The 26,446-nt window shown below is 36.8% G+C and overlaps 1 protein-coding gene across 1 annotated transcript; it reads right to left on the reverse strand.

The window, feature by feature from the left end:
* Positions 1 to 869: 869 nt before the first annotated feature.
* LOC146133556 (uncharacterized) lies at positions 870 to 1,760 on the reverse strand. Its single transcript, XM_083397788.1, has one exon. The coding sequence runs from the start codon at positions 1,758 to 1,760 to the stop codon at positions 870 to 872; it is 891 nt and encodes a 296-aa protein (XP_083253914.1).
* Positions 1,761 to 26,446: the final 24,686 nt, after the last annotated feature.

The following is a 26,446-nucleotide window of genomic DNA, read 5'->3' on the forward strand; positions in this document are numbered from 1 at the left end:
TCGGCTGGTCAACGTTAGTGTTTGTACTTCAAGGTGATTAAGTAAAGGCAGATCATCAAGAAATGTTAATTAAAATAACTGGATTGTCCTCAAACTAATGGCGTTTATCAAGGTGGTTTGAGCAAAAAAAAAAGTTTTTAGTGTTTTGATCACACATCTGTACAAAAAACTGGAAAAACATTGGTGAAAAACATACATTTCGTTTGTCACGTTAAACTTTCAAGCTAGCAACGTGTTATGTTCGATACAGTGTCCATACTGCAAAAAATGTATCAATTTTATTCTTATGATACCCTTGTAAATTTATGCTATACAGTATGTTTATACTATTTTTGTTACGGGAATGGGTAGAGTACAGAGTTATGACATCGGAGTTAGACTCGACTTCATTTTTCGGTCCTAGTCGACTCGAGTGGTTCAAAATAGACACCGCAGTCGTTCTTTAAAAGAGTCGTTATACTTCTAATACAGCAAACCTTCTCCAGAAGCTGGATAAATAGAGTTGTGCGAAATACTGTCAAGTCGAACTGAAACCTACTATACAAAACAACGTATAGCGTTATGCGCGTAACATTTGGGTAATTTTGAAGGTACAATGGGCTACAAAAGTAGTTTGTGATGGGTGATGGCCTAGTGCCCCACCTGATTTAACAGTTCCACCCCTGTTTATGATACATTCTTCCAGAAAATAATAGAGTAGTTATTTGACGGGCAACTGTCTCATCAAGAAATGTTTAATAAATGCTCTTGTTTACAGCCCCAACTTTTGTTACTCTTTTCAAGTTTCTGATAGATGCGTGACCTATTATCTTAATGTTGTCATATGGTTAAAGCATTGAACTTCACGCCTTCAAGATGCCTAAAATAACTTATATGCGTAAGTTTTTTGCCAGAACAATGGCGAACTCGAAAGTGACGTTAGTTTTGACTTCATCGTCGGATCGTTCCTCCCTCTTCCAGGCTCGCTTCAACTGGCTTCCAAACTCCTCCACTAGATCCAACTTCTTCAACTCTTCCTCTGTCATCTTTTTACCAGTGCACTTGGATTCAGTAATCTTTTCCTGAATTCTGTTTTGAAACGCATCTAAACTTCCCAGATACCCTTTAAAATCTGCCAAATTGTAGTTGAAGGTGCGATACATGAGTTTTCGGATCTTGTTTTCACTAGGAAGTTTCTGGAAAACGTCGGCCAACAAGTCTTCTGCCTTTGAATAAATCTTAGTGTTGTAGCTTGCCTTGCTCAATATCTTCTTCATTACTTCTGAGGAACCTGCAGCCGACATTTCAACGTCGCTAGCTTGAGGGAAAGTACATTTAGGTAAATAGTACGTGATTATTGCCAGGCAACCACCAGGCTTTAAAACTCTGATAACCTCGCGGATGAACTTCGATAAATCAAACCAGAAAATTGACTCGGCGCTAACTACCATGTCAGCGCTTTGATTTTCCACTTGTATATCTTCCGCCGACCCTACCATATACTTGACGTTTTGGAATGTGTTCGACTCCTTGGCGTATTTTATTTGGTTAACACTTACGTCAGATGCGATGACCTCATCAAAATAGGGGGCCAAAAGTTTAGTGATTTGTCCACTTCCACATCCGACCTCAACCATTCTTCCTAGCTTTTGTTCATCTCCTAGTTTGGATTCGAAAGCGTAGTTCATTATGACGTCTGCAAATTCTTTCGGATAGATGTCGCGATGCTTTGCATATTCACTTGTAATTGCTTCTGACTCGTAACATTGGGTCTTTTCCATGATATACGTCTAGTACAAATTATTGTCTTACTTTCACAAATAAGGCAGGTTAAAATGCTTGGTTTCTACTCTCCAAATTAGAAATAGCCTACAATTAATGTGTTTTCGTTAACAAAGATAAATATGTTTCGCTCTGACTAACTCTCGAACATTTAAATTCGTTGCAGTCATTGGCTTTCTAATAATCACACCAGAAATATTTGGTGTTTAGTTTTTAAGACTAAAACAAGCTATCTGGTCTAGTCGAACTGAAATTTATTCTATACATTTTTGGTTATGTCGGCCGTAGACGAATGGTGTCGTGCTGCCCGATAAGTAAGGAAACGTTGCTTTCCTGCAAAGAGCTTGGCAACTTGATATACTAGCTGCTAAAATAATTGGCCAGAGAAATACGAAACCTATTTTGCTACGGGGTTGTTCGCTGTCTGTTGTTACTAGCTCTGTGTGTGTGTTGCTGTCAAAGAACTTTTATAAATTCGACTAATTTTGGTTGTAGCTTTAAAAGGTTGAAAAAAGGAAAATTATATTTTCCATATAATTTATCCCTAACGTCACGAGGCAGTACTTTACACACGTTTATTTCTAACATGTCACAGCTTTGCGAATGCTTTTTATGGTCCTTAACCAAAATGTGAAACTACAAACACTGTCGACTTTTAATCAAGTGTACTAGGTCTTCAAAGCGAATAAAACATACATACACCGCACATACAGTCCGTGTACAAACACGGTGATATCTAAACCTTCTGAAGTCGATTTGTGATCAACAATAACGGCTAACGTACCGCAGTACCCCGGAGCGTTCAACAGATTTCCAGAATCATTCGATCAAGATGCTAAAAAACAAGCAGCCTGCTTGCACCTTGATCGAATGATTCGGGTAATATGTCGAAGGCTTCCGGTGTAGGTATTGAAAAGCTTTAGTCTGAGGTACGTGTATTGCTCGATATACAGCTTTTAATATCTTGCTTGACATTAACTGACTCTTTTGGTCTACACTTTTACCGAATTTATTTTTACGAAGTTGATTGAAAATTTACCAGCATATCTTTAGTGCAACAATGTTTAAACTTTTAGGTTTGTGGCCAGAACAACTTCCAGGGTCGCTTCAACTGGCTTCCAAATTCCTCAACTGGATCGAACTCCCCTAACACCGTTTAACACATCCACACTTCGCAGTTAATCTTTGTAGCCGGTTAAGTTTTAGAGGATTTTCCAGGGCAAAATTTACAAACAAACATTATAAGATAATACAGAGACAAATAGCGCGCTGTTTAAAAAACATTAATAATTCGCGATGGTTTGGAATCAATGTCAACTGCAACTTATTTTCAAGTGAGAGTGTATTGACTTAACTGAGGGGCAAGTTAGTGACTGTTGTAATTGATTTGACTTGACACGAGTCATTTCATACGACTTAACTTTGACTTAATTTCTTCTTCTTCTTTCGTATGGGCGATCTTGTTATTTGTAACTTCAAATGTACTTCATTCATTCAGGCCCTAGTCGTAGTTCAAACTAGATCTTTACTTGATCACACAGACACAACAACTAATCTATTGCTATCATCATCTTATCAAAGATAATTTAAATTGAATATGTGGGTATATCAACAATGAAAAAATAAATATTTGTTACGGTAAACATACAGCAAATCGGTACCTTCAGCTTTACTTAGATATTCAATAATTTCGACACGAAAGACCTGGTCTGACATGCATATAGTTGTGACATCTGCGAATATTTTGGATAATCGCCGAAAGTTAACAAATATACTTACTTAAATTGTGCTGAAAAAACTTGAAACAATAAATAACATCACCACGCCTAAGTTTCCGTTATTTGTCCTTGTCTAATCGTAAACACTTCCATTTGTAGGTTTATCCTCACGTTCAGCGGTTCTCAACCTGGGTTCCGCGGTTCACAAAGACAAGGTTCAATGTTTTTTTAGTAGGCGTTCCGTGAAAGATCGTGAGGTGTTGTGCAAGAAATTTACTCATGTTTCAAAAAAAAAAAATTTACTCATGTTTCACAGAACACCGGCCAAAAATCACTGGTTCAACACAATAGGAGAAAAAATGTTATTTTATTAAATTTAAGCTTTCTTCAGTTTGAACGCTCAATCCTGATTTTTCTTCATTTATGGTTATTGATAGATGTGTGAAATAGCTTGTTTCTGTTGTTGCTTAGATAAGATACAACCTGAATATTATTTTTTTGCTAATCCAAACAGGCCAAGATACCGCACTAAGAAAAAATGAAAGTAAATAAACTGTTGTTGTGTTTTTTATTGTAGGGCCTTATGTTACCTTTCCTTTTTTGTTACACTGTCCTAGGGGTCTGCGAAGGAAACGCTCAGTTAAAATAAAATAGCAAACGCGATTAATGAATATTCTCCTAGATCAGTGGTTCTCAAACTTTTTCTAAAAAATACGCAGCGGTCCCCTAGCAATTTTTTCAATTGCTCACGGTCCGCTTAAAAATACACACAAATAAACATAAAATAACACGTTTAGATGAGACGGGCAGGGACGTGCGGTCAGGGGAGGCAGGTGAGTCAGTGCCAACATCTGGCAAAGCAAAACGTATATTAAAGAGATGGTTATCACAGAATATATATTATTTGCTAAAGTATGGTACACATTGCATGTTTTTGGGTGCTTTAATTTGAATGGATTCCTGTAGTCCATGCTCAGTCTCCCGCAAATTTTACGTTTCTATACCTAAAGTGTGCTTTATTTTTTCCAATTTCTTGCGTTATTCATATCAAGCGTTCAAAATCATTGAAATACACAAAGAGAGGCAGCGCCAAGCTGTGCCTCTCTTCAGATCACAAAACTTCAATACACTGCATTATGCGTGCTTTTTTCTTTCCCAATTCTCTCGGAAAGCATCATAAACGGTTTAGCTAGGATTTGAGGCATGCCTCAATTGTGACTTCCCAGCTATGAAACCTTTGTACATTGACTTCTTGCAGTGTAAAGGATTATTTTTTTTTGTAAAATTTAACTAAAATGGAGGAAAATTTACACTTTCAATTTCAATCAATCTAAAGTTAGAGTAAATAAAGGCAAATCTGTTGCACATTTAAATGGTTTGCATCAGACGATGGGTCAAAAAAAATAACACGCAACTTTCAAAGAGATTGGTAAAAAAGGAGTGGATGTGTGACTGTCATAGGCTCAGCCAGGGGGCCACAGAGGCCATAACCCCCTAACCCCCTAAACATTATAAATATTGTACTCTTAATAATATTTGTTTTGTAGCATTTTAAGCAGTACCGGTACCACAAAAGTCGATCACAGGCATGCCAGAACTTCAATTGTCATGCACTATTACGTCATAAAAGATTTAGTATTATTAAACTCGCTCTACTTATTGATGTAGTTTTAGGCTATAGTTCCTACTACTTTTTAGTCATTTTGTTTTTGCTTTCTGAATGGTTTTTGAGTATTGCGCTAAAACTCAGTGAGTTGCTGCTCGAAACGGTTTGCTAGTGTATTTATTTGTGTTCGATACGCAGTTCATACAATGGCAAAAGCTAAACAACAAAAGTTTAAACTTTTTGCCTAGCCCCCCCACCTTCTTAATTTTTTGGCTAGGTACGCTACCGGTGGCTGTGCTTAAAAAATCGCCTTTTCTACTTTCCCTGTTTCTTGTTTTCATTTTTCTAATAAACGTGAAAGCATGCCGCTATTTTTTTATTTTTTCCTAGTACGATACCGTTTTTGTGATTGTTAAAGAAAAGCGTGGCTTGAAAAAAATTAGTGCCTCACCATCTAGGAACCTCACCGCACGTCACTGGTGACGGGTGCACTTACAGTCATAGACAGCGTTACTATACTAAACACGGCATCAACAAGGCTAACAAAATCAGTTTATTTGAGTAAGGCAATCACGATAAGTTTTGAAACCGCGACCGTACAACCCACAATGGCAGCACAGCAAGCTGTAGAAACATCATTCTTATTAGCATAACGCAACCTTATGACGTCACAATTCACAATTTAGCTCAAAGCATGCAATCACTTGAATGAACAACTAATCGTATAGCTTTTGATGACGAGCGCAAACACGTTGAAATTAAAATGTTCTCCTTCAGGAGGTCTAGTTGAATTTTGTTAGGTGCTTTGCGGTCCCAGAAAATTGTCTCGCGGACCCCAGTTTGAGAACCACTGTCCTAGATCAAGGGTTCTTAAACGAGAATTCATAGACCCCTTGGAGGTTCGTTAATTATTTTTTGGGGTCCATGAAGGTCTAATGAAAATATTGGTGAATTATTGAAAAACAGAGTTTAGCGATTAAACAATATGTTTCTGCTACGAGTAATGGGCGCTGGTTCTGGAGGCGAGAGGCGACAGCTTCCTAAATCTCTTAGGTCTACACGTTTTTGCTATCGAGACTCCAAGAGAGCAGTCCGCTAAATTGCATGTCCTTAACTTTTTTAACTTTGGACAGAGACACTTCACTCAGTTTATATTGCCCGTTAAGTATATATTCACAAACCTCCGTATCTCGTAGAATGAATCTTTTCCACAGATAAATATAGAATAACCGACAGTCAAGCGTATTTTACATTTTTATATTAAACTCAATGATTTTGTACGAAGTGTTTAGTCCAACAAAAAGAAAAGTTTAATATTTGTATTTAATTATTAACATGGATTATATATCATTATATCCCCCAGGGTATGTCATTATGTTGTTCGGTTGGGTTCACCAATGTTTAGACAAAAAAAAACAAAAAACATTTAAACCCCAGTTAATTTTTTCTTTTAATAAACGCGCGCGGCTAAGGTAGGTTACCAGCATTAAGTTTAAGTGCGGCGAGAAATTCCAGCGTTGATTGCTTCTGGAAAGATCTAGGGAGGCAGCGAACTGCTTAAAACACGTGTTTGACAGTTGCACGTGTAATTTTGCGACGGAACTGGACGAAGAATGTTCGTTGTTGGAATGAAATGGAGGAAGCAACTTTGTACGTTTGGTTTGGGTGATCTCGTCTAATATGCTACTGGGGTATACAACTATTACGAGGTGCTGAAACAACTAGTGGCTGTCACGCGCGCCAATCTCGGCTGTGGAGTTTATAGGATTTAGTTTTAACCTCCTTTGACGCAGGGAAACCGCTTGGGTCAAAGCAAGGTTCGGGCAGGAACCTTGCTTGATTTTGGCGGTGCAACGTAGTTCTGGTGCCACGAGAAAGCTAGGGTGCGTTGTAGGTGTCCCATAGACGAGGTCGTGGCACCAACTTAAATAAATAGGTTGCTTTTAGCTTCGCTTTGCAAATAGTGGGATAATCCGCCACCAATTTGCGTAGGATGTCGTAGCAGTAGGGCGGTTTAATTAAATAGGAAATTTCGTGCTAGATTCCGGCGGTTGTGTTCACGGGCTTGTCTTGTGTCCGTGTAACTCAAAGTCAATACAAATCGGTATTGGCACCAAACCTCGCGTAGGGCATAGGATCCCCCACCCCCTGGCTTTAGACTTTAAAATGCAGTTAAATGCCCCTGTTTGAAAATGTTTTGGGTAAAAATAGGGATATTAGGGCAAGAACGGTTTCGTGTGAAGTCTTAATAGGGCTGCGTATTGGCACCGTTCTCTAAACCACGTTTAAAAAGTAATAACAAATTATTTTCCCTTGCTTTTTCTTTTTCCTGGAGCTATGACTGGTCCCCGTAGGAACTGGTTTTCAAGATAGTTGACGGGAGTAGCCCGATGTAATTTTCAAACGTTCTGTTGCAGAATCAGGCCTTGCCTTGCAGTTTTATTTCCCACTTTTTATTTTTCCTTCTGTCCCCGTGAATAGGTAGCAATAAAACTGCTGGGCAAGAAAACCGCTTGAAAACCAGTTAAATCTGAACGATTTAAATCTTTGAAAAACATTGTATTTGTATAAAAGCGCAGTTTTTTTTTAGGTGAATCAGAAATTCTGGTTTACCATTTAGAAATCCACTTAAACGAGAAGTCTTGCTGTCAAAAGCTCTCGTCCAGTCATGAGCTCCACTTCTGTAGTTATAATTTCAGGCAGGAAAAATAGTTTAATCAACTCCACAGTTGACATTGGATGTAGTTTTGTTGCGAAATTAAATCTTATTAAAAAATGAAACCATATTGTTTGGTTTTTTCGCAACTGGCAAACTCGCGTGACAGCCACGCCTTCTATTGTAGATGTTTTGCACTTATGTTTTGTATTTCTGAAAGCAGAAAAGTCAGAATTGGTTTAGAGCCTTTTCACGTAAAACTGCACTTAATTTAATTCACTCTGCACGGCTCTGAACCAATAGTATCGGCAATCACGCCTTTTTATGTAATTTGCATGCATATTTATAAATCCAAAGAATGAAAAAAGTTCTCCAACTATAACCTTAATCGAACTCGCTCTTAATGAAAATAGCCCTTGGTTATCAAATGAACCTTCTGACATTGCGAGGGTTTCATTTCTACCCAAAAGTTATTTTTGCGCGAAGAGCTAATCAAATATAACCACGATGCGACGATGGAATTCTTCCCCGACGAAAGAACTGCGTGTTGTGTTTTTGTGTTTTGCACTTCCGATAGTCTGCGACATAACAAATATAAACAAACAAAATACACAACCTAAAGTGAAACATTTGAGGCAGGTGCACTTTTTTGTAGTTGCCGATAAGGGGACAGGATAAGACAGCCAAAATTTGGGATTCACTAAATGCACAATTTAACAGTTCTTTTAACAACATTCTTTTCAGGTTTTTTTTTTCCAGTCTTTAACCATTTTTGTTTCAGATATAACAAACATTCTTTTCAGGATTACTTGTTTTCTTTTCAGGTATTTTACCTTTTTTGTTTCAGATGTTTAACAAATATTCTTTACAGGTTTACTTTTTTTTTCTTCCAGGTACCACACAACGCTTATTTCCTTACTTTAAGAATGAGCCTGCGTTTTATGGTAAGTTAAACACGGGTAAGTTATTCATGGTAAGTTGCTTAGGAATGGGAATTAGGGCTAAGGAATAGGGCTAGAGTTTAGGGCTAGGCTCAAACCTCTAAAGCCTGTAATATTTTCTGCTTTCTCAATTAACCCTATTCATGTTTTTTTTATGTTCTTCCGACGGAGTGGTGAATGACTTCACTTCCATCTCGTCATCGTGACGAAACCCATGACGGTTCTTTCATTGCCATCTCTCCAAGTGGATTATTGTGACGTGATCCATCGCTTCATTCAAGAGTTCGAACTTAAATTTTTAAAAATTTTTCTCCGAACTTCGTCGTTGACTTTTAATTCGTTTTTGTTGTTACCCTGTCATTCGTTTTGTATTTGTGCCAAGTTTTTATTGCAAGTTTTTGCGCGTAATTTACGTACCTTGCTGAGTAATAACTTCAGTGTAAACATGAGTAATGGCCATTTGGGTTTAAATATAACAATTTACAATTTTTTGCTGTTTTTAATAATATTTCTGAATAAATTTTACTTTTTTAAACTTTTAGTGTTTCTTTAAAAAAAAAACACCCGTATTTTTTCAATTACTAGGAACCGGTATAAAACTTCTGTATTTTGCTGAATTATATTTTTTGATGAAACAATACATGCCATGCGGTCTTAGCAAACGGGTAAAATTCCAAATTTCTCCCTTAAAAACAACTTGTCCGTCGCTAAGTGCGGAATTCCCCCTGATGGAGAACCTTTACAAAGTTTTATACAATCTGGTTAAGTGGGACATAAAAGAATTAACGTATTGTTTTTTAGAAGTTGCTACAACTATACGTTTTACAAAACGGTTATAATTTTGTAATGTTTTTGTCCAATGTACAAATGCGCAAAATTTTATGTAATTTAAAAAACTAAAATAATTATCCTTTTCCTGTAACGCGAAGACAGGTGACATTTAATCGCAATATAATGCCAGATATGAGCTTGTATATATGTATTTGTTCGGCTAATTTATTCAATGCCCACTTTATCCTAACAAAAAAATATGTTTTTAATTTAAAATTTGCCCCAAACCTTCTCTCACTCGGGAAATTGGAACTGCTCTGAAATAATTTGTTAATGCTAGTTTAGATACTTAAACCAAAAAAATCCAAAAAGCATGACAGAGAATAATCGGAGTTGTCGTTTTTATTTTGGTAACAACTCTGTGTGTTTTGTTTTTACTAAGGATGTGGTTAACCTTCACTTTGTTGAATAAAGTAGGACAGTGCATATTTAAACAGGGAGACATTGGCCACCGCTGTTGTTGCATTTCAAATTGCATACTGTCTGGTCGCTTATAAATTTATTGTATATTTGAAAAATTCAGCAAAATTCCGCTTTTAACAAAACAGCTTGCAGGGCAGTGAAAACGCGTCTCGTCAGTAAGGCGTGCTTTTCCTTGTTTATGATTTGAAAGAGAAATCGAATAAAAACGAACGTCGCAAGAAAATAGCCAGAACGAGTTTAAACAGTCTTTTAGCACATACGCAAAACGAACAGGTTAAACAACAAAAGCGGATGCTCGTTCTCTATGACAGTTGCGTCATCACCAGGAAACAAACGACAATGTTTCGACAGGCTCGAACTCTTTGTTTTGTGTGAAATAGGACAAAAAGAACTGTGAAAGGCTGGTTGCATTTCTACCGAGAAAACAGAACTTTAAATTAAGGAAGCACAAATCTCGGTTACCTCCTTTATATTTACAAAAAGTGGGCAATAATAGATAAAGGTTAAATCTCGTGTTCACCTTTAAGTGGTTAAATCGTACTTCTAGCGTGAGAAAAGTTTTAAGGCGACGTTTTGCCAGCGGATGCAGCTATTTAAAGTTTTAAACAGAATCGACTAATGAACTCTTCCTAATATCTTAGCAATTAAAATAAGTATCGTAAAATTTAGAATTGTTATTTGGATATTATAGAGAAACAATTTAGTAGATTTTTAAGTATTTAAACACATCTTGTTTGCAATTAAATATAGTTTTCAGTCGAACTGAAGTATGGATTATCTCCGTTGTTACGAGTCAGAGGCGATTACCAGTGCATACGCAAAGCATCGCAACATCTATCCCAAACAAGTAGTGGACGCCATAATGGAGTACGCCTTTGAAAACAAACCGGCAGAGAATAAAAAGATGAATCGATTGGTTGAGGTTGGATGTGGAAGCGGACAAATGACAAAACTTTTAGCGCCATATTTTGATGAGGTCATCGCATCTGACGTCAGTATCAACCAGTTAAAATACGCGAATGAGTCCAATACATTTGAACACGTTAAATACGTGGTTGGAGCAGCGGAAGATATACAAGTGGCGGATCAAAGCGCTGATATGGTAGTTAGCGCCGAATCTGCCTTCTTCTTTGATCTACCCAAGTTCTTTAGCGAAGTTGCACGTGTTTTAAGGCCTGGTGGTTGCTTGGCAATGATTGGATACTATTTTCCCAAATGTTCACCACCTGATTGCGACGTTGATCTGTCGGCGGAAAGCTGTTTCAAAGTGCAAAGGAATATATTTAGCAGGGCAAGATACAATAGACGATCTGCGGCAGAAGCAGAAGGCTTATTGGCTGGAATTTTCCAAGCACTTCCAAGCGAAAGCAAGATCAGGAAATACAAATATCACACCATTTGTTATAACTTGGCCAGCTTCATGAGATTTTTGCAAAGTGTGGATGAGTTTCAAAACGAAATTCAGGGGAAGATTGCCGAATCGAAGTTGTCTGGTCGAAAGTTGACAGCGACCGAAATAAAGGAGTTGGATCTTGTGAAGCAATTTGGAAGCGAGTTAAAGCGAGCATGGAAGATGGAGGAGCGATCCGACGAGGAAATTGAAATCAACGCCACTTTCGAGTTTGGCATCGTCCTGGCCAGGAACCTACAACCATGAACTTATATAATTTCATTAGATATTTGTGTATATATCATCTAACCATATCTAATCATCTAACTACATTTATTAAGAATTTTTTTCACGCCCATAACCTCACACAAGAACAAACGGTCCATGTCGATACTCAAAGGTCGATCTCTGATTGTCTCTTATATTCGCCTTACTGTATTGGTGTTATTTAAGCTAGCGGTTTTAAACATGCGGCCCTCTATGTTAATTCGACACTTGGCCAGTTTGTATTGATCCTCATGTGTTGAACGCAGAAACTATTCAAAAAATGTCCTACAATACAAATTAGTTAAGAAACAATTGTTTTTATTTTTTTAGGTTAGAACTCTTTAGTAATGAAATATTTTCCAAAGCATGTTCAACTGCTATAACACATAGGTGCAAACGTTTATTGCGCAATTTGTGAAACACTCTTAGTCGCCAGCAGTTTTTTTAACTATCTCTTTTCCAAAACGTTTCATAAAATTGGCAAGGTATAAATAAGCATAAGGCAACAAACATGCTTAAAAATAAAATAGATCGATAAATTGTACATAAGAAGAAAATTGGCCGTCTCCAACATTAAACAAAGTACGTTAATTCGTACTTCTGAAGTAATACAAGGTTTAGGGCGAAGTTTTGACAACAGGTGCAGCTGATCGCAACACAATAATTTTTATAGATGTAAACTAAATCGTTCTAGGACATGGGTTGTTTAATGATTGGGCGATCCCATTTGGCACCTTTGGCCCAGTTGGCTCCTTAACCCCCTCTTCTAATAATATGTTTGAAAGCGACCTTGATCTGCATTATACATACAGGTTGTATATTCTGGTAAATAGAAACATCGCATTATTAATTTAACAGTAAAGTTTTACTTTTGTTTAGCATTGTTTAGTCTAGCCTGGCGTTAAAGTTAATTAAATAACATACGGTGCGATGTATCATTCTTCAATTACTATTATTGGATATTTTTGTAACGAAGATTGCCTCTTAAACCAAGGTACGTGGGTCGCGCCACATTTGCTCTCGGGAGTTCACTTGTTCCCCTATTTTCATTCGCGTGAAGTAAACTTCGTTTTTGCGTTTAAATATTGGACAAAAAAGTTCCTATTTGACAAAAAGAAAACTTACAAGAATAATTCCTTTAAAACTGATAGGCATTTGTACAGTCGAGATCGCATTTCTTTTCGTATATTATAAACACCAAATTTGCTCTAGTGGGTTCACGTGCTATCATTTTCGTGCACTAGACTTTATTTTCGTGCGTTAGTAGTCCATGGCTGAAGACAAAAGTATAACATTTCTACTACCTTTACGTAATGCTGGACAATATATTTTTATATACAAAATAATAGTAACAAACGATGCGTAAAGTGAAAATAATTTTAATTTAAAAACCATTTTTCCTAACTTTTAAACTTTCACCAATACAATTGGATATCACGTTACTTTAGACTTAATATTCCCAACTTACATGTATTCTTTTTTCCTTTTTTTCCTTTGTTTATCGTGCACTGTATTAGTCGCATTCAGTGTTATTTACCCTGATAAAGACGACCTGTATAGGATGAATGAAAGACACACACAAACATATGTGTTTAATAACATCTGTGATCTAGCCCCTCGGAAGTTGCTTTATGACCAACGATTACGGCTTCCGTATCAATAGTACACCTGTAGTACCTGTATAGGACGTCGAAACGTCGGAATAATAATTACATTTGCCAGAAGAGCTCTACAAACTTCATATTATGCCTGGCAGCAAGAGCTTATATATTAATATGTAGAGGTATATGTATAAATGTTACAAAATATATACAAAAATCAAATTGACAAACGAATGTAATATACCATGACGTCAGAAAACGTGGTGCCAGAAGTTTTCTGATTTGAAATGTTGCCTATACGAGCGAACTTGCTTATGTCGAGCAGACTTGGACAACTAGATTTATTTTAGATTTTTAAAATTAGATTAGAATTAAAATTAGAGCATTTTAGTTTTCTAAATTAGATTAGATTTACAATTCGATCGGTTTGAGTTTTCTCAGATTAGATGAGAATTAGAATTACCGAATTACTAAATAATCAAATTTCAACAAGACTTTGAACTAGCATTACATAGAATTATTTACAACCAATTTAAATTATTTGCAATTTATTCTTATAAGAACGTGAATGGTTAATACGTGTGTGCTAATTTGTATTTGCGGCATTTTGCTCTAATGCGATGAATTAGAAAACTAGAATTATCTATAGTTGTCCAAGTCTGATGTCGAGTATATGATATGGTGTGTAGGGCGCGGAAATACCCGTTCGCTAATATTGTTGTACTGCTTTTGTCCACGTTTATGCTACCCTACAGTTGTGACGCACCATAATGGCTTTATCATTAAAAGATATGAAATGCACGATAATGTAAAGTTTAATATTTTCGGCAATAATGAGCTTGAGAGAGCCATTTGCCTGTCCAAACAAAAAATGTACACATAAAAAAAAGCTTTTTCTTCTGTCACTTGCTCCAAAATTGAAAGGTTTGTCTCCGCAAAAAATCATCACAAGGGTAAAAGAGAGCAAGAACTAGTAAGAGAGCTAGTGTGGGACAGGTATAAGATCAAGAACACGAACAGATGATATAAAATAAATGGATGATAAGAGTCACGATGATAATAAAAAACATTCATTATTATAAATGAAAGGGTGATTGCGTACTATCGGGTGCTGGCTTTCTTTACTAAATCATTTACAACTAGGAGGACGGCCTATTCCATACAAAGATAACCTTTGCTGTTTATAGTGGAAAAAGCCGATTATGTAGACTCGCTGTAAAAGTATACCCAAAAGTTGTCCTGCTGTAAAATATGAAGCAAACTTTTGTTGCGCAATTTATAAAAAAACGTTTAGTCGCCAGCTGTTGGCGTGGATTTTCTGCGATGAACTTTTTAAAGTATAAATCAGCTGCATAATCGGAAAACGCTACCCGGATCCAATTACGATTGTTTCTTGTCATATAATTAGGCCCTACAGTTCTTGTAACACTTCACTCATGAGTTTTTATTGATCTCGATTTAAAAATAATTCACCAAATGTGCAAGGCAAGCAAACAAACGAGGTTATAAAATAAATAGACAATTGGACATCACTAAGGTGTTGTAACTTTTTCGTACATATTTGACCTGCGTGATCGAATCTGTGACGTAAAAATGCTGTAATCTAAGTGCAACAACCTCGTATAGAACTAAACATTTTATTTGACCTAATTTTTGTTCATTGCTGAATAGCGATTGCAAGTCGTTGTTTGCCGTTGCCTGAAATAGTTTGGACAATCTTAAAGGCAGCTATGTTCGATAAACAAAGGAAAGGAAAGGAAAAAAGAATCCTTATAAGTTGGGAATATTGAGTCTAAAGTAACGTGATATCCAATTGTATTGGTCAAAGTTTAAAAGTTATGAAAAATGGTTTTTAAATTAAAATTATTTTCACTTTACGCATCGTTTGTAACTATTGTTTTGTATATAAAAATATATTGTCCAGCATTACTTAAAGGTAGTAGAAATGTTATACTTTTGTCTTAAGCCATAAGGACTACTAACGCACGAAAATAAAGTCTAGTGCACGAAAATGATAGCACGTGAACCCACTAGAGAGAATTTGGTGTTTATAATATACGAAAAGAAATCCTAGAAATGGTTATCAGTTTTAAAGGAATTCTCTTGTAATTTTTCTTTTTGTCCAATAGGAACTTTTTCTGTCCAATATTTAAACGCAAAAACGAAGTTTACTTCACGCGAATGAAAATAGGGGAACAAGTGAACTCCCGAGAGCAAATGTGATGCGACCCACGTACCTTGGTTTAAGAGGCAATCTTCGTTACAAAAATATCCAATAATAGTAATTGAAGAATGATACATCGCACCGTATGTTATTTAATTAACTTTAACGCCAGGCTAGACTAAACAATGCTAAACAAAAGTAAAACTTTAATGTTAAATTAATAATGCGATGTTTCTATTTACCAGAAAATACAACCTGTATGTATAATGCAGATCAAGGTCGCTTTCAAACATATTATTAGAAGAGGGGGTTATGGAGCCAACTGGGCCAAAGGTGCCAAATGGGATCGCCCAATCATTAAACAACCCATGTCCTAGAACGATTTAGTTTACATCTATAAAAATTATTGTGTTGCGATCAGCTGCACCTGTTGTCAAAACTTCGCCCTAAACCTTGTATTACTTCAGAAGTACGAATTAACGTACTTTGTTTAATGTTGGAGACGGCCAATTTTCTTCTGTTTCAGCGCTTGTACGAATCATATGCTTGGCAAAGATTCAAGTATTTCAGTAAGTTCCGCCAAAAAAACGATCGTTGCAATACTATAAAGATGTACAATTTATCGATATTTTTTATTTTAAGCACGTTCGTTGCCTTATGCTTACTTATACCTTGCCAATTTTATGAAACGTTTTGGAAAAGAGATACTAAGAAATGTTTCACAAATTGCGCAATATACGTTTACACCTATGTGTTATAGCAGTTGGACATGCTTTGGAAAATGTTTTAATACTAAAGAGTTCCAACTTAATAAAAAAAATAAAAACAATTGTTTCTTAACTATGTGTATTGTAGGACGTTTTTTAAATAGTTACTGCTTTCAACACATGAGGATCAATACAAACTGGCCAAGTGTCGAATTAACATAGAGGGCCGCATGTTTAAAACCGTTGGCTTAAATAACACCAATACAGTAAGGCGAATATAAGAGACAATCAGAGATCGACCTTTGAGTATCGACATGGACTGTTTGTTCTTGTGTGAGGTTATGGGCGTGAAAAAAATTCTTAAAAAATGTAGTTAGATGATTAGTTGTGGTTAGATGATATATACACAAATATCTAATGAAATTATATAAGTTCATGGTTGTAGGTTCCTGGCCAGGACGATGCCAAACTCGAAAGTGGCGTTGATTTCAATTTCCTCGTCGGATCGCTCCTCCATCTTCCAGGCTCGCTTCAACTCGCTTCTAAATTGCTTCACAAGATCCAACTCCTTCATTTCGGTCGCTGTCAACTTTCGACCAGACAACTTCGATTCGGCAATCTTCCCTTGAATTTCGTTTTGAAACTCATCCACACTTTGCAAAAATCTCATGTAGCTGGCCAAGTTGTAACAAATGGTGTGATATATGTATTTCCTGATCTTGCTTTCGCTTGGAAGTGCTTGGAAAATTCCAGCCAATAAGCCTTCTGCTTCTGCCGCAGATCGTCTATTGTATCTTGCCCTGCTAATTATATTCCTTTGCACTTTGAAACAGCTTTCCGCCGACAGATCAACGTCGCCACCAGGTGGTGAACATTTGGGTAAATAGTACCCAATCATTGCCAAGCAACCACCAGGCCTTAAAACACGTGCAACTTCACTAAAGAACTTGGGTAGATCAAAGAAAAAGGCAGATTCGGCGCTAACTACCATATCAGCGCTTTGATCCGCCACTTGTATATCTTCCGCTGCTCCAACCACGTATTTAACGTGTTCAAATGTATTGGACTCATTCGCGTATTTTAACTGGTTGATACTGACGTCAGATGCGATGACCTCATCAAAATATGGCGCTAAAAGTTTTGTCATTTGTCCGCTTCCACATCCAACCTCAACCAATCGACCGAGATTTTGTTTTGTCCTCCGATTTGTTTTCAAAGGCGTACTCCATTATGGCGTCCACTACTTGTTTGGGATAGATGTTGCGATGCTTTGCGTATGCACTGGTGATCGCCTCTGACTCGTAACAACGGAGATAATCCATACTTCAGTTCGACTGAAAACTATATTTAATTGCAAACAAGATGTGTTTAAATACTTTAAAATCTACTAAATTGTTTCTCTGTAATGACCAAATAAAAATTAAAACTTTTCTTAAGCCAGAAGTACGATTTAATCATTTAATATATCTTTGCCATTTTTAAAACAAATCAGCGGCGTACAAAATCGGGGCAAATTTAGTGTTATAAAGCGTAAACACTTCGATGAGCGTGGCAAACAAAATGTATATCAATATATTTAGATATGATATCTCAAATACAAATTTTGGTGGGCCGTGCAACAACAAGAGACACAACTTAGCCTGTGGACGCACAACTTTTACCTTCTGGCCTAAATTCAACTGTTGCTTTTGATATTTCGCCGGTCGAATAACTTCCTTCAGGATTATCAGGATTATTTCTTACGCGGCAACGCTGGAATTTGGGCGTTTAACGCAGTTTCCTGTGCGGCCATCGTCAAACAGTCCAAAATATTTTAACATAAGAGTGAAAAACCTCCCAAAAATACCTAGGTTACACTCAGGTTGTACGACCTAAAAAAGTAGCGGAGGTTACCGAACGACTTACTTTTTTGATACAAACTAAAGTCACTTTTAAGTTCACCATCGTGCTAGCCAGAAACTTAATATTATAGTAGTGCTAGAGGCGTCTGAAAATATAGCTGTAGGCATACATATTTTCGACGTCATATCATAGATTGTGATTTTTTTTTGCCAGGAACTTACGATTGCAAGTTTGTCGCTGAGTTTTGCATGCGTCAGTAACACAATTTGGCGTATGTTAATTTTCGGCTAGATATACCGCCTCATAACCTTAAGTAATTACATGTATCGCAGTTTAAACCAATTGTGGCAGTATATTCGTAGTGTCACATCAGTTTGTTATTTAAAGAAATGATGCCAATTATAACTGGGATGTTTTTTTAAAACAAGTGTGGACGTAAAAAATATACGAGAAAATAAGTAATGACGTAATGCTTTATATTCTGTCACGACTATTCAAATGAGAGTTTAACGGTCCTATTCAAATTACACAATAAACTAAAATAACGATTAAGTTAGAGAGTATTTTTATTTACATATTTTTATTGTGATAATGACGCTGTGTTTACTCGAATTTTATCCAAACAAACTCAAACGCATTATTTTCGCTTAACCGCCCTTTTAAATAAATGCAAGCTATTAGGACTGATTTTTATTAAGTTACTCAGGTGCGACCCATATATAGTGTGTATCCTGCCATATTCAGGTCGCGGTTAATAAATATTAGGAATAGGAATCGATGTTAATATCACTTCTTCTTTTTTCGTGTTGCTTAGATATCTTGACAGTGGCTTGTGAGCCATAGCGTGGTAGAGGATTTCGCGGCCAATATTGCTGCCCAACCACCGGGACAGTTAATATCACTAAGCCAAACAATTAAGTGATTGGAAAGTAATGCGCGTGTCAGTCAAGACATATAAGAGGATAAAAATAATGATTTGTTTAACATAAAAATTAATTTTATCCCTTGATTTCTCTTTTTTAATTCTCTTTTTTGATACTATTCAAATCTACCTTTTAATCTCTTCTCTGGTCTTTTATAAAGTTTTAGTCTCTTAGTCCTTTGATGTCTCTCTTGTTGAACACATAAATCGCTATTTACAAATGTTTAGTCTATGCAGGTTTGTTGGAAATGTTTAACTTATTTGCTTGCTTTATTTGATCGTTACAACGAAGTCATTTGTCCCGTATAGTTAATAGAAATGCAAACTATGTATATTGTGCGAGTATTGGTTGTAAATAAATTGTAAATGAAAGATTTTTTTCAGTGATAGATTCTTTTCAACCTAATTAGATGCTGAGATATACTTGTTTCGACCAACTCTAGGTTGTCTGCTGGCATGACTTTTATGTAAGAGTTAATTGCGCAGATAAGCAAAACTTGTATTTTGTGAGGTAGCGCTGCTCCTCTTGATTAATTCATTTCACAACGCCGGGTATTTTGTCTGGCAAGAAATAAAGCGTGAAAGGTGAGGTGCAAAAGTGTAAAAACATATAATTTACGTGAGTAGGAAAGAAAGGGTGGAAAGAACAACACGATTACATAAGATAAAACAAACAAAAAGTAAAATTTTGTAAAACAAAAACACACACAAACTATAAAATATCCGGTGCAACAATATTTGCATGCGTTTTAAAACCTAGTTTATATCACGACATCGAAATCTCAGTGTTACGTTGTTCAACCATGCCGACACGCATATCATTAAGTGAAACATTAAATTAAATAGTCGAATTTAGGATAGGTTAAATCATTTATTTGTGTATTTATTTTGTATAAGAATGGTGTTTTCATTACTTTTTTACAGATAAATATAGAATAACCGACAGTCAAGCGTATTTTACATTTTTATATTAAACCTAATGATTTTGTACGAAATGTTTAGTCCAACAAAAAGAAAAGTTTAATATTTGTATTTCTTTATTAACATGGATTATCATTACATACCTTGTGTGTCGTTGTTAAAGCTTAGCTCCTGTAGCTTTTGGCTACACATGTCTCAGTTATCACATGTGCGACTCTCAAGTTTTAAAGTGCGACTCTCAAGTTTTATCGTCACTTTATTTTATTTAGCAAAATAAGCTAAAATATTTGAGCTGCTTTCCACTAATTATGTCATTATGTTGTTCAGGTGGGCTCACCAATGTTTAGACAAAGGTGAAGCCTGTTACAAAAAAACATTAAAACCCCAGTTAATTTTTTTCTTTTAATAAACGCTCGCGGGTAAAATAGGTTACCAGCATAAAGTTTAAGCGCGGCGCGAAATTCCAGCGTTGATTGCTCACTGGAAAGATCTTGGGATGGCAGCGAAGTGCTTAAAACACGTGTTTGACAGTTGCTCGTGTTATTTGGCGACGGAACTGGACGAAGAATGTTCGATGCTGAATTGGAGGAAGCAACTTTGTACGTTTTGTTCGGATGATCTTAGTACTTTTTGTTTTGAAGATCTCATTTATATGCCACTGGGGCGTACAACTATTACGAGGTGCTGTAACAAATAGTGGCTGTCACGCGTGTCAATCTCGGCTGTGGAGTTTATAGGATTTAGTTTTAACCTTATTTGACGCAGGGAAACCGCTTCGGTCAAGCTTAAGGTTCGGGCAGGAACCTTGCTTGATTTTGGCGGTGCAACGTAGTTCTGGTGCCACGAGAAAGCTAGGGTGCGTTGTAGGTGTCCCATAGACGAGGTCGTGGCACCAACTTAAATAAATAGGTTGCTTTTAGCTTCGCTTTGCAAATAGTGGGATAATCCGCCACCAATTTGCGTAGGATGTCGTAGCAGTGGGGCGGTTTAATTAATTAGGAAATTTCGTGCTAGATTCCGGCGGTTGTGTTCGCGGGCTTGTCTTGTGTCCGTGTAACGCAAGTCAATACAAATCGGTATTGGCACCAAACCTCGCGTAGGGCATAGGACCCCCCACCCCCTGGCTTTAGACTTTAAAATGCAGTTAAATGCCCCTGTTTGAAAATGTTTTGGGTAAAAATAGGGATATTAGGGTAAGAACGGTTTCGTGTGAAGTCTTAATAGGGCTGCGTATTGGCACCGTTCTCTAAACCACGTTTAAAAAGTAATAACAAATTATTTTCCCTTGCTTTTTCTTTTTCCTGGAGCTATGACTGGTCCCCGTAGGAACTGGTTTTCAAGATAGCTGACGGGAGTAGCCCGATGTAATTTTCAAACGTTCTGTTGCAGAATCAGGCCTTGCCTTGCAGTTTTATTTCCCACTTTTTATTTTCCCTTCTGTCCCCGTGAAGGTAGCAATAAAACTGCTGGGCAAGGAAACCGCTTGAAAACCAGTTGAATCTGAACGGTTTCAATCTTTGAAAAACATTGTTTAAAAGCGCAGTTTTTTAGGTAAATCAGAAATTCTGGTTTACCATTTAGAAATCCACTTAAACGAGAAGTCTTCCTGTCAAAGGCTCTCGTCCAGTCATGAGCTCCACTTCTGTAGTTATAATTTCAGGCAGGAAAAATAGTTAAATCAACTCCACAGTTGACATTTGACGTTGTTTTTGTTGCGAAATTAAATCTTATCAAAAAATGCTACCATATTATTATGTTTTTCGCAACTGGCAAACTCGCGTGACAGCCACGCCTTCTATTGTAGATGTTTTGCACTTATGTTTTGTATTTCTGAAAGCAGAAAAGTCAGAATTGGTTTAGAGCCTTTTCACGTAAAACTGCACTTAATTTAATTCACTCTGCACGGCTCTGAATCAATAGTATCGGCAATCACGCCTTTTTATGTATTTTGCATGCATATTTATAAATCCAAATGAATGAAAAAGGTTCTCCAACTATAACCTCAAATCGAACTCGCTCTTAATGAAAATAACCCTTGGTTATCAAATGAACCTTATGACATTGCGAGGGTTTCATTTCTACCCAAAAGTTATTTTTGCGCGAAGAGCTAATCAAATATAACCACGATGCGATGGGACGATGGAATTCTTCCCCGGCGAAAGAACTGTGTGTTGTGTTTTTGTGTTTTGCACTTCGATAGTCTGCGACATAACAAAAATAATCGAACCAAAATACACAACCTAAAGTGAAACATTTGAGGCAGATGCACTTTTTTGTAGTTGCCGATAAAGGAGCAGGTTGAGACAGCAAAAATTTGGGATTCGCTAAATGCGCAATTTAACAGTTCTTTGAACAACATTCTTTCAAGTGTAGTTTTTTTTTCAGGTCTTAACATTTTTGTTTCAGATGTTTAACAACATTCTTTTCAGGTTTACTTGTTTACTTTTCAGGTCTTACCATTTTTCTTTCATTTTTTGCAGGTTTACCCACATTTTTTTTTCAGGTACCACCACAACATTTCTTTCCTTGCTAAGCCTGCGCTTTATGGTAAGTTAACACGGGTAAGTTATTCATGGTAAGTTGCTTAGGAATTAGGGCTTAAGGAATAGGGCTAGGGTTTAGGGCTAGGCTCAAACGTCTTAAAGCCTGCAATATTTTTTGCTTTCTCAATTAACCTTATTCATGTTTTTTTATGTACTTCCGAAGGAGTGAATGACGCACTTCAAACCAAAAATGACGTCACTTCCATCGTCATCGTGACGAAACCCATGACGGTTCTTTCATGCCTCACTGCCATCTCTCGGAAGTGGATTATTGTGACGTGATCTCTCGCTTCATGGAAAGTTCCAACTTCCAACTTCCAATTTTTAAACATTTTCTCCGGACGTTGTCGACGTTTAATTCGTTTTTGTCATTCCGCCGTATGGTTATTCGTTGTATTTTTGTAAGTTGTTTATGGCAAGTTTTTGCATATGAAATTATTTTCAGTTAAAACATTGTGGTCATATTTCTAGTGGAAGTTTATAGGCAGATTTTAACGCCTTACTAGAGAAGTCGCCGTAGTTTTACTTTTAATTTTATTTGTCAAAAGATGTGAAACTTTTTACTAACTAGGTTTAAACTTGTGGGTGGGACATACGTCGAGCATCGCAACATCTATCCAAAAACAACTCGCAGACGTCATAACCGAATACGCTTTCGAGTCCAAATAAGGAGATGATAAAAAACTCGGCCGATTGGTTGAGGTTGGATGTGGAAGCGGACAAATCACAAAACTTTTAGCGCCATATTTTAGAGAGGTCATCGCATCTGACGTCGGTATTAACCAAATAAAATACGCGAAGGAATCAAACGCATTTGAACACTTTAAGTACATGGTTGGAGCAGCGGAAGACATACAAGTGGCAGATAAAGGCGCTGATATGGTAGTTAGTGCAACATCGCTGCATTGGTTTGATTTGCCGAATTTCTTTAGCGAAGTTACCCGGGTTTTAAGGCCTGGTGGTTGTTTGGCAATAATCTGGTACTGTTTACCACAATGTTCGCCACCAGAAGGCGACGAAGAGTTGCTGGCGAAAAGCTGCACTGAAGTGATGAGGAATGTAATGAGCAAGGCAAGCTACGACACTTATGAAGAAGCGACATCCTTGTTAGCCGGGGTTTTCCAGAAACTTCCGAGCGTAAGAAAGATCAGAAGTTGTATGCCATGGACCATTCGTTATACATTGACTGGTTTGAAAGGCTATCTGCGAAGTGAAGAAGCATTTCAAAAGAAAACTCAAAATCCCGCAGAATTGGATCTTGTGGAGGAGTTTGGAAGCCAGTTGAAGCGAGTCTGGAAGATGGAGGAACGATCCGACGAAGAAGTCGAAATCAACGCAACTTTTAAATTCACTATCGTCCTGGCCAGAAAATTACCTAACTAATTGTTTCTGGTGTCTTTACGCTATTGTAATTTATAGATTCTACCTCGAACTAAACACTCATGCCCAACACCTCAATAAAACAATTATGTACCCGTTTTTTTGTAAATCAGTTCAAAGATTTCACGATTACTCAAACTGAATAAATTGATGTTTAAAGTTTGTTGAACCTGGCAATAACCACGAAGTTTTTGGCAAAAGTAAAAAAGCGATTTTTCAATAACTTAATAAATTTAAATCATATCTTCAAATCCTGTCTTGTTGAGTAGATATTGAATGTAAGGATGCAGATTCTTAATACAAATATATATTACAAAACGAATCCTCATTTTTGACCTTAAATTTGGCAAAGCAGTATTTCACATGGTTCAAAAGGTTTCAGTTTGTTGCTAAACGAAAACCTTGTCCAAATAAAACGAACCCAGCAAAACGTTGTCTTAAATCGAACCAACAGAAAGTTATCTTAGATTGAACCCAACCAAACTGTGCCAAGCTTCGTGTTTTTTGTGTTATATACGTTCTGTTTTTTGTGTTATATATAGTACTTTTACAATACACAAGTACTTCACAACACAACCAGGCAGAACGTGTATATTTTACGGAAATCCTTTTTTGGCAAATTGGTTGCATCTGTTTTTTCAAAAAACATAGAAGAAAAGAAGAAAATGTAAATCAACAAACTTTATCGATAAACACTTCTACGGTAAAAATATTGGCCAGAAATACCAGAATGTTTACGAGTGTGCTAAACTAAAACATATACATATTTTTTCTCACAAATACCTTATTGTACCCGTGGCCCCTTTTTGATGCTTTCAAATAGTCGCGAACCCCTTACATTTTCTGGTGATCTCCGAAGTAAGTCTTAAAACGCGTGATAGTGGTTTTGAAAATGCTAGACCATAGGTGTCGGCAACCCAAAATGTTACAGCGACTGTGAATCAGGCGGGCGTCGGATTTTTGCACCTAAAGACGTGTTTAATTACATTTAAGGCGGCAGTAAAGTATTGGCACAAAGCGCAAATAAAATGCGTTTGTTTGGCTCAAAATTCGAATCCACACGTAGTCATTCATATTACTAATCAATAGCATAATGAAACAACTTTAAGGAACTGATAACTTTGAATAGTTAATCTAGTTCTGTGTTTGTTAACCTTTGTAAGTCGGAGAACGATTTTTTTGGTATACCGGGCATTTCTTTTAAATTTCTCGCAAGTTTTTATTACATTGTCGAAAATAATAGTTAAAAAGATATATGTCCAATATTTTTTAATGCGTTTTCCGTTTGTCCGCGACGCACTTCGCGGCGCAATGGTAAAGAACCGCTGATATAGTTAAAGACAGCATGATAACTGAAACAAACCGTAATTAGAACGACCATTCGCGGGAAGCGCGAAAATTTTTTGCACTTATGTAGTTAAAATAGGCAAATAGTATGTGAAATGGACTCGTGTCTATAGTTTGCCAAAGAGGCGGCTGGCCATATGAATTACATTGGCGGGGCGCATCCGGCCCGCGGGCCGTAGGTTGCCGACCCCTGTGGTAGACGCATGTCATTTTTGCGAACGATATCATAAACTAAAATCAAGTACATGTGAGCTGGAATAATGCTGCCTTCCAATTCACAATCTCTTTCTGTTACATCACAATGAAAGTGTTAGGTCACACTCAACGCGATTTACAACATATTACAATGTGATTTTATCACTTACCAATTGTGATTAAGCATGCTTCCCAGCGTTTAAAAGGGTATATTCAGAAGGTTTTGCGGACCCCCTGAAAACGTTTTGCGGACCCCCAGGGGTCCGTGGACCCCCGGTTGAGAACCACTCTTTTAATTGATGTCACGATCTGGGTTTGGGGGAAGCATTTAACGTCAAAGACCTTTAACGGAAAGAGACTGCCGGGGGCAAAAAATAAAATGGAATGCGGGGGCAAAAATAATAGACGAAATATGTCAGCTGCCTCGGTTCTAGAGATTCCGATAATAAAATAACAGAGTCGATACCAATAAAGGTTTTCGTGCAAGCAAGGCTGGACTATAGAGAACAATTAACATCCGGTGAGGTTCGAATTCACGTCCCATTTCATGTTTACGTCCAAGGTTATTAGAGTAGACATTTAAATTAGGGATACTTTAACTCGTTTGAGATTTTTAATGATATGTATAAATACTATACGACTTTTCATACTGGAATAAATACTGTATTTAGTAAAACAGTCTTTTAGATAGTGAAAGAGAGTTTCAGTTTGCTGCGAAACGAACAAAGCGTTGTAAATTAGTCAATTTATGACTTTATGTCGACCATGTTTTCGCGTTACCTCTTCAATCACTGCCAACATATCTATCTGCGATATAAAAAGAAGAAATGTATCGTCTCCAGGTAGAATCCTCGCAAACCATCGTGTTTTGCTTATCCGCACAATAAATTCTGACATTAAAGTCATGCAACCAGACAAACTATAGTTGCTTAAAATTGGTATATAAGCATCTAATTACGTTGAAGAATATATCACTGAAAAAAAGTCTTCCGTTTTTAATTTATTTACAACCAATACTCGTACAATGTATATAGTTTACATTTGCAATTAACAATACGGGACATAGCTTCTTAAAAAAACCCTAAAAACTTGTCTAAGACAAAGAGACTGAAATTTTGTAAAAGATCAGAGAAGAGAGTAAAAAAACAGATCCAAAAGTTACCTACGAAAGAGAAACGAAGAACTCACGCCGATAGACCAGAGCAGGCCTTACCCTGCGAAATAAGATAAT

This window comes from Ascidiella aspersa, chromosome 9, assembly GCF_963924565.1.
Source record: "Ascidiella aspersa chromosome 9, kaAscAspe10.2, whole genome shotgun sequence".
NCBI lineage: Eukaryota > Metazoa > Chordata > Ascidiacea > Phlebobranchia > Ascidiidae > Ascidiella > Ascidiella aspersa.

Excerpts from the sequence above, each read along its gene's own strand:
- LOC146133556 (XM_083397788.1), bottom strand. The coding sequence starts at position 1,760 with ATGGAAAAGACCCAATGTTACGAGTCAGAAGCAATTACAAGTGAATAT.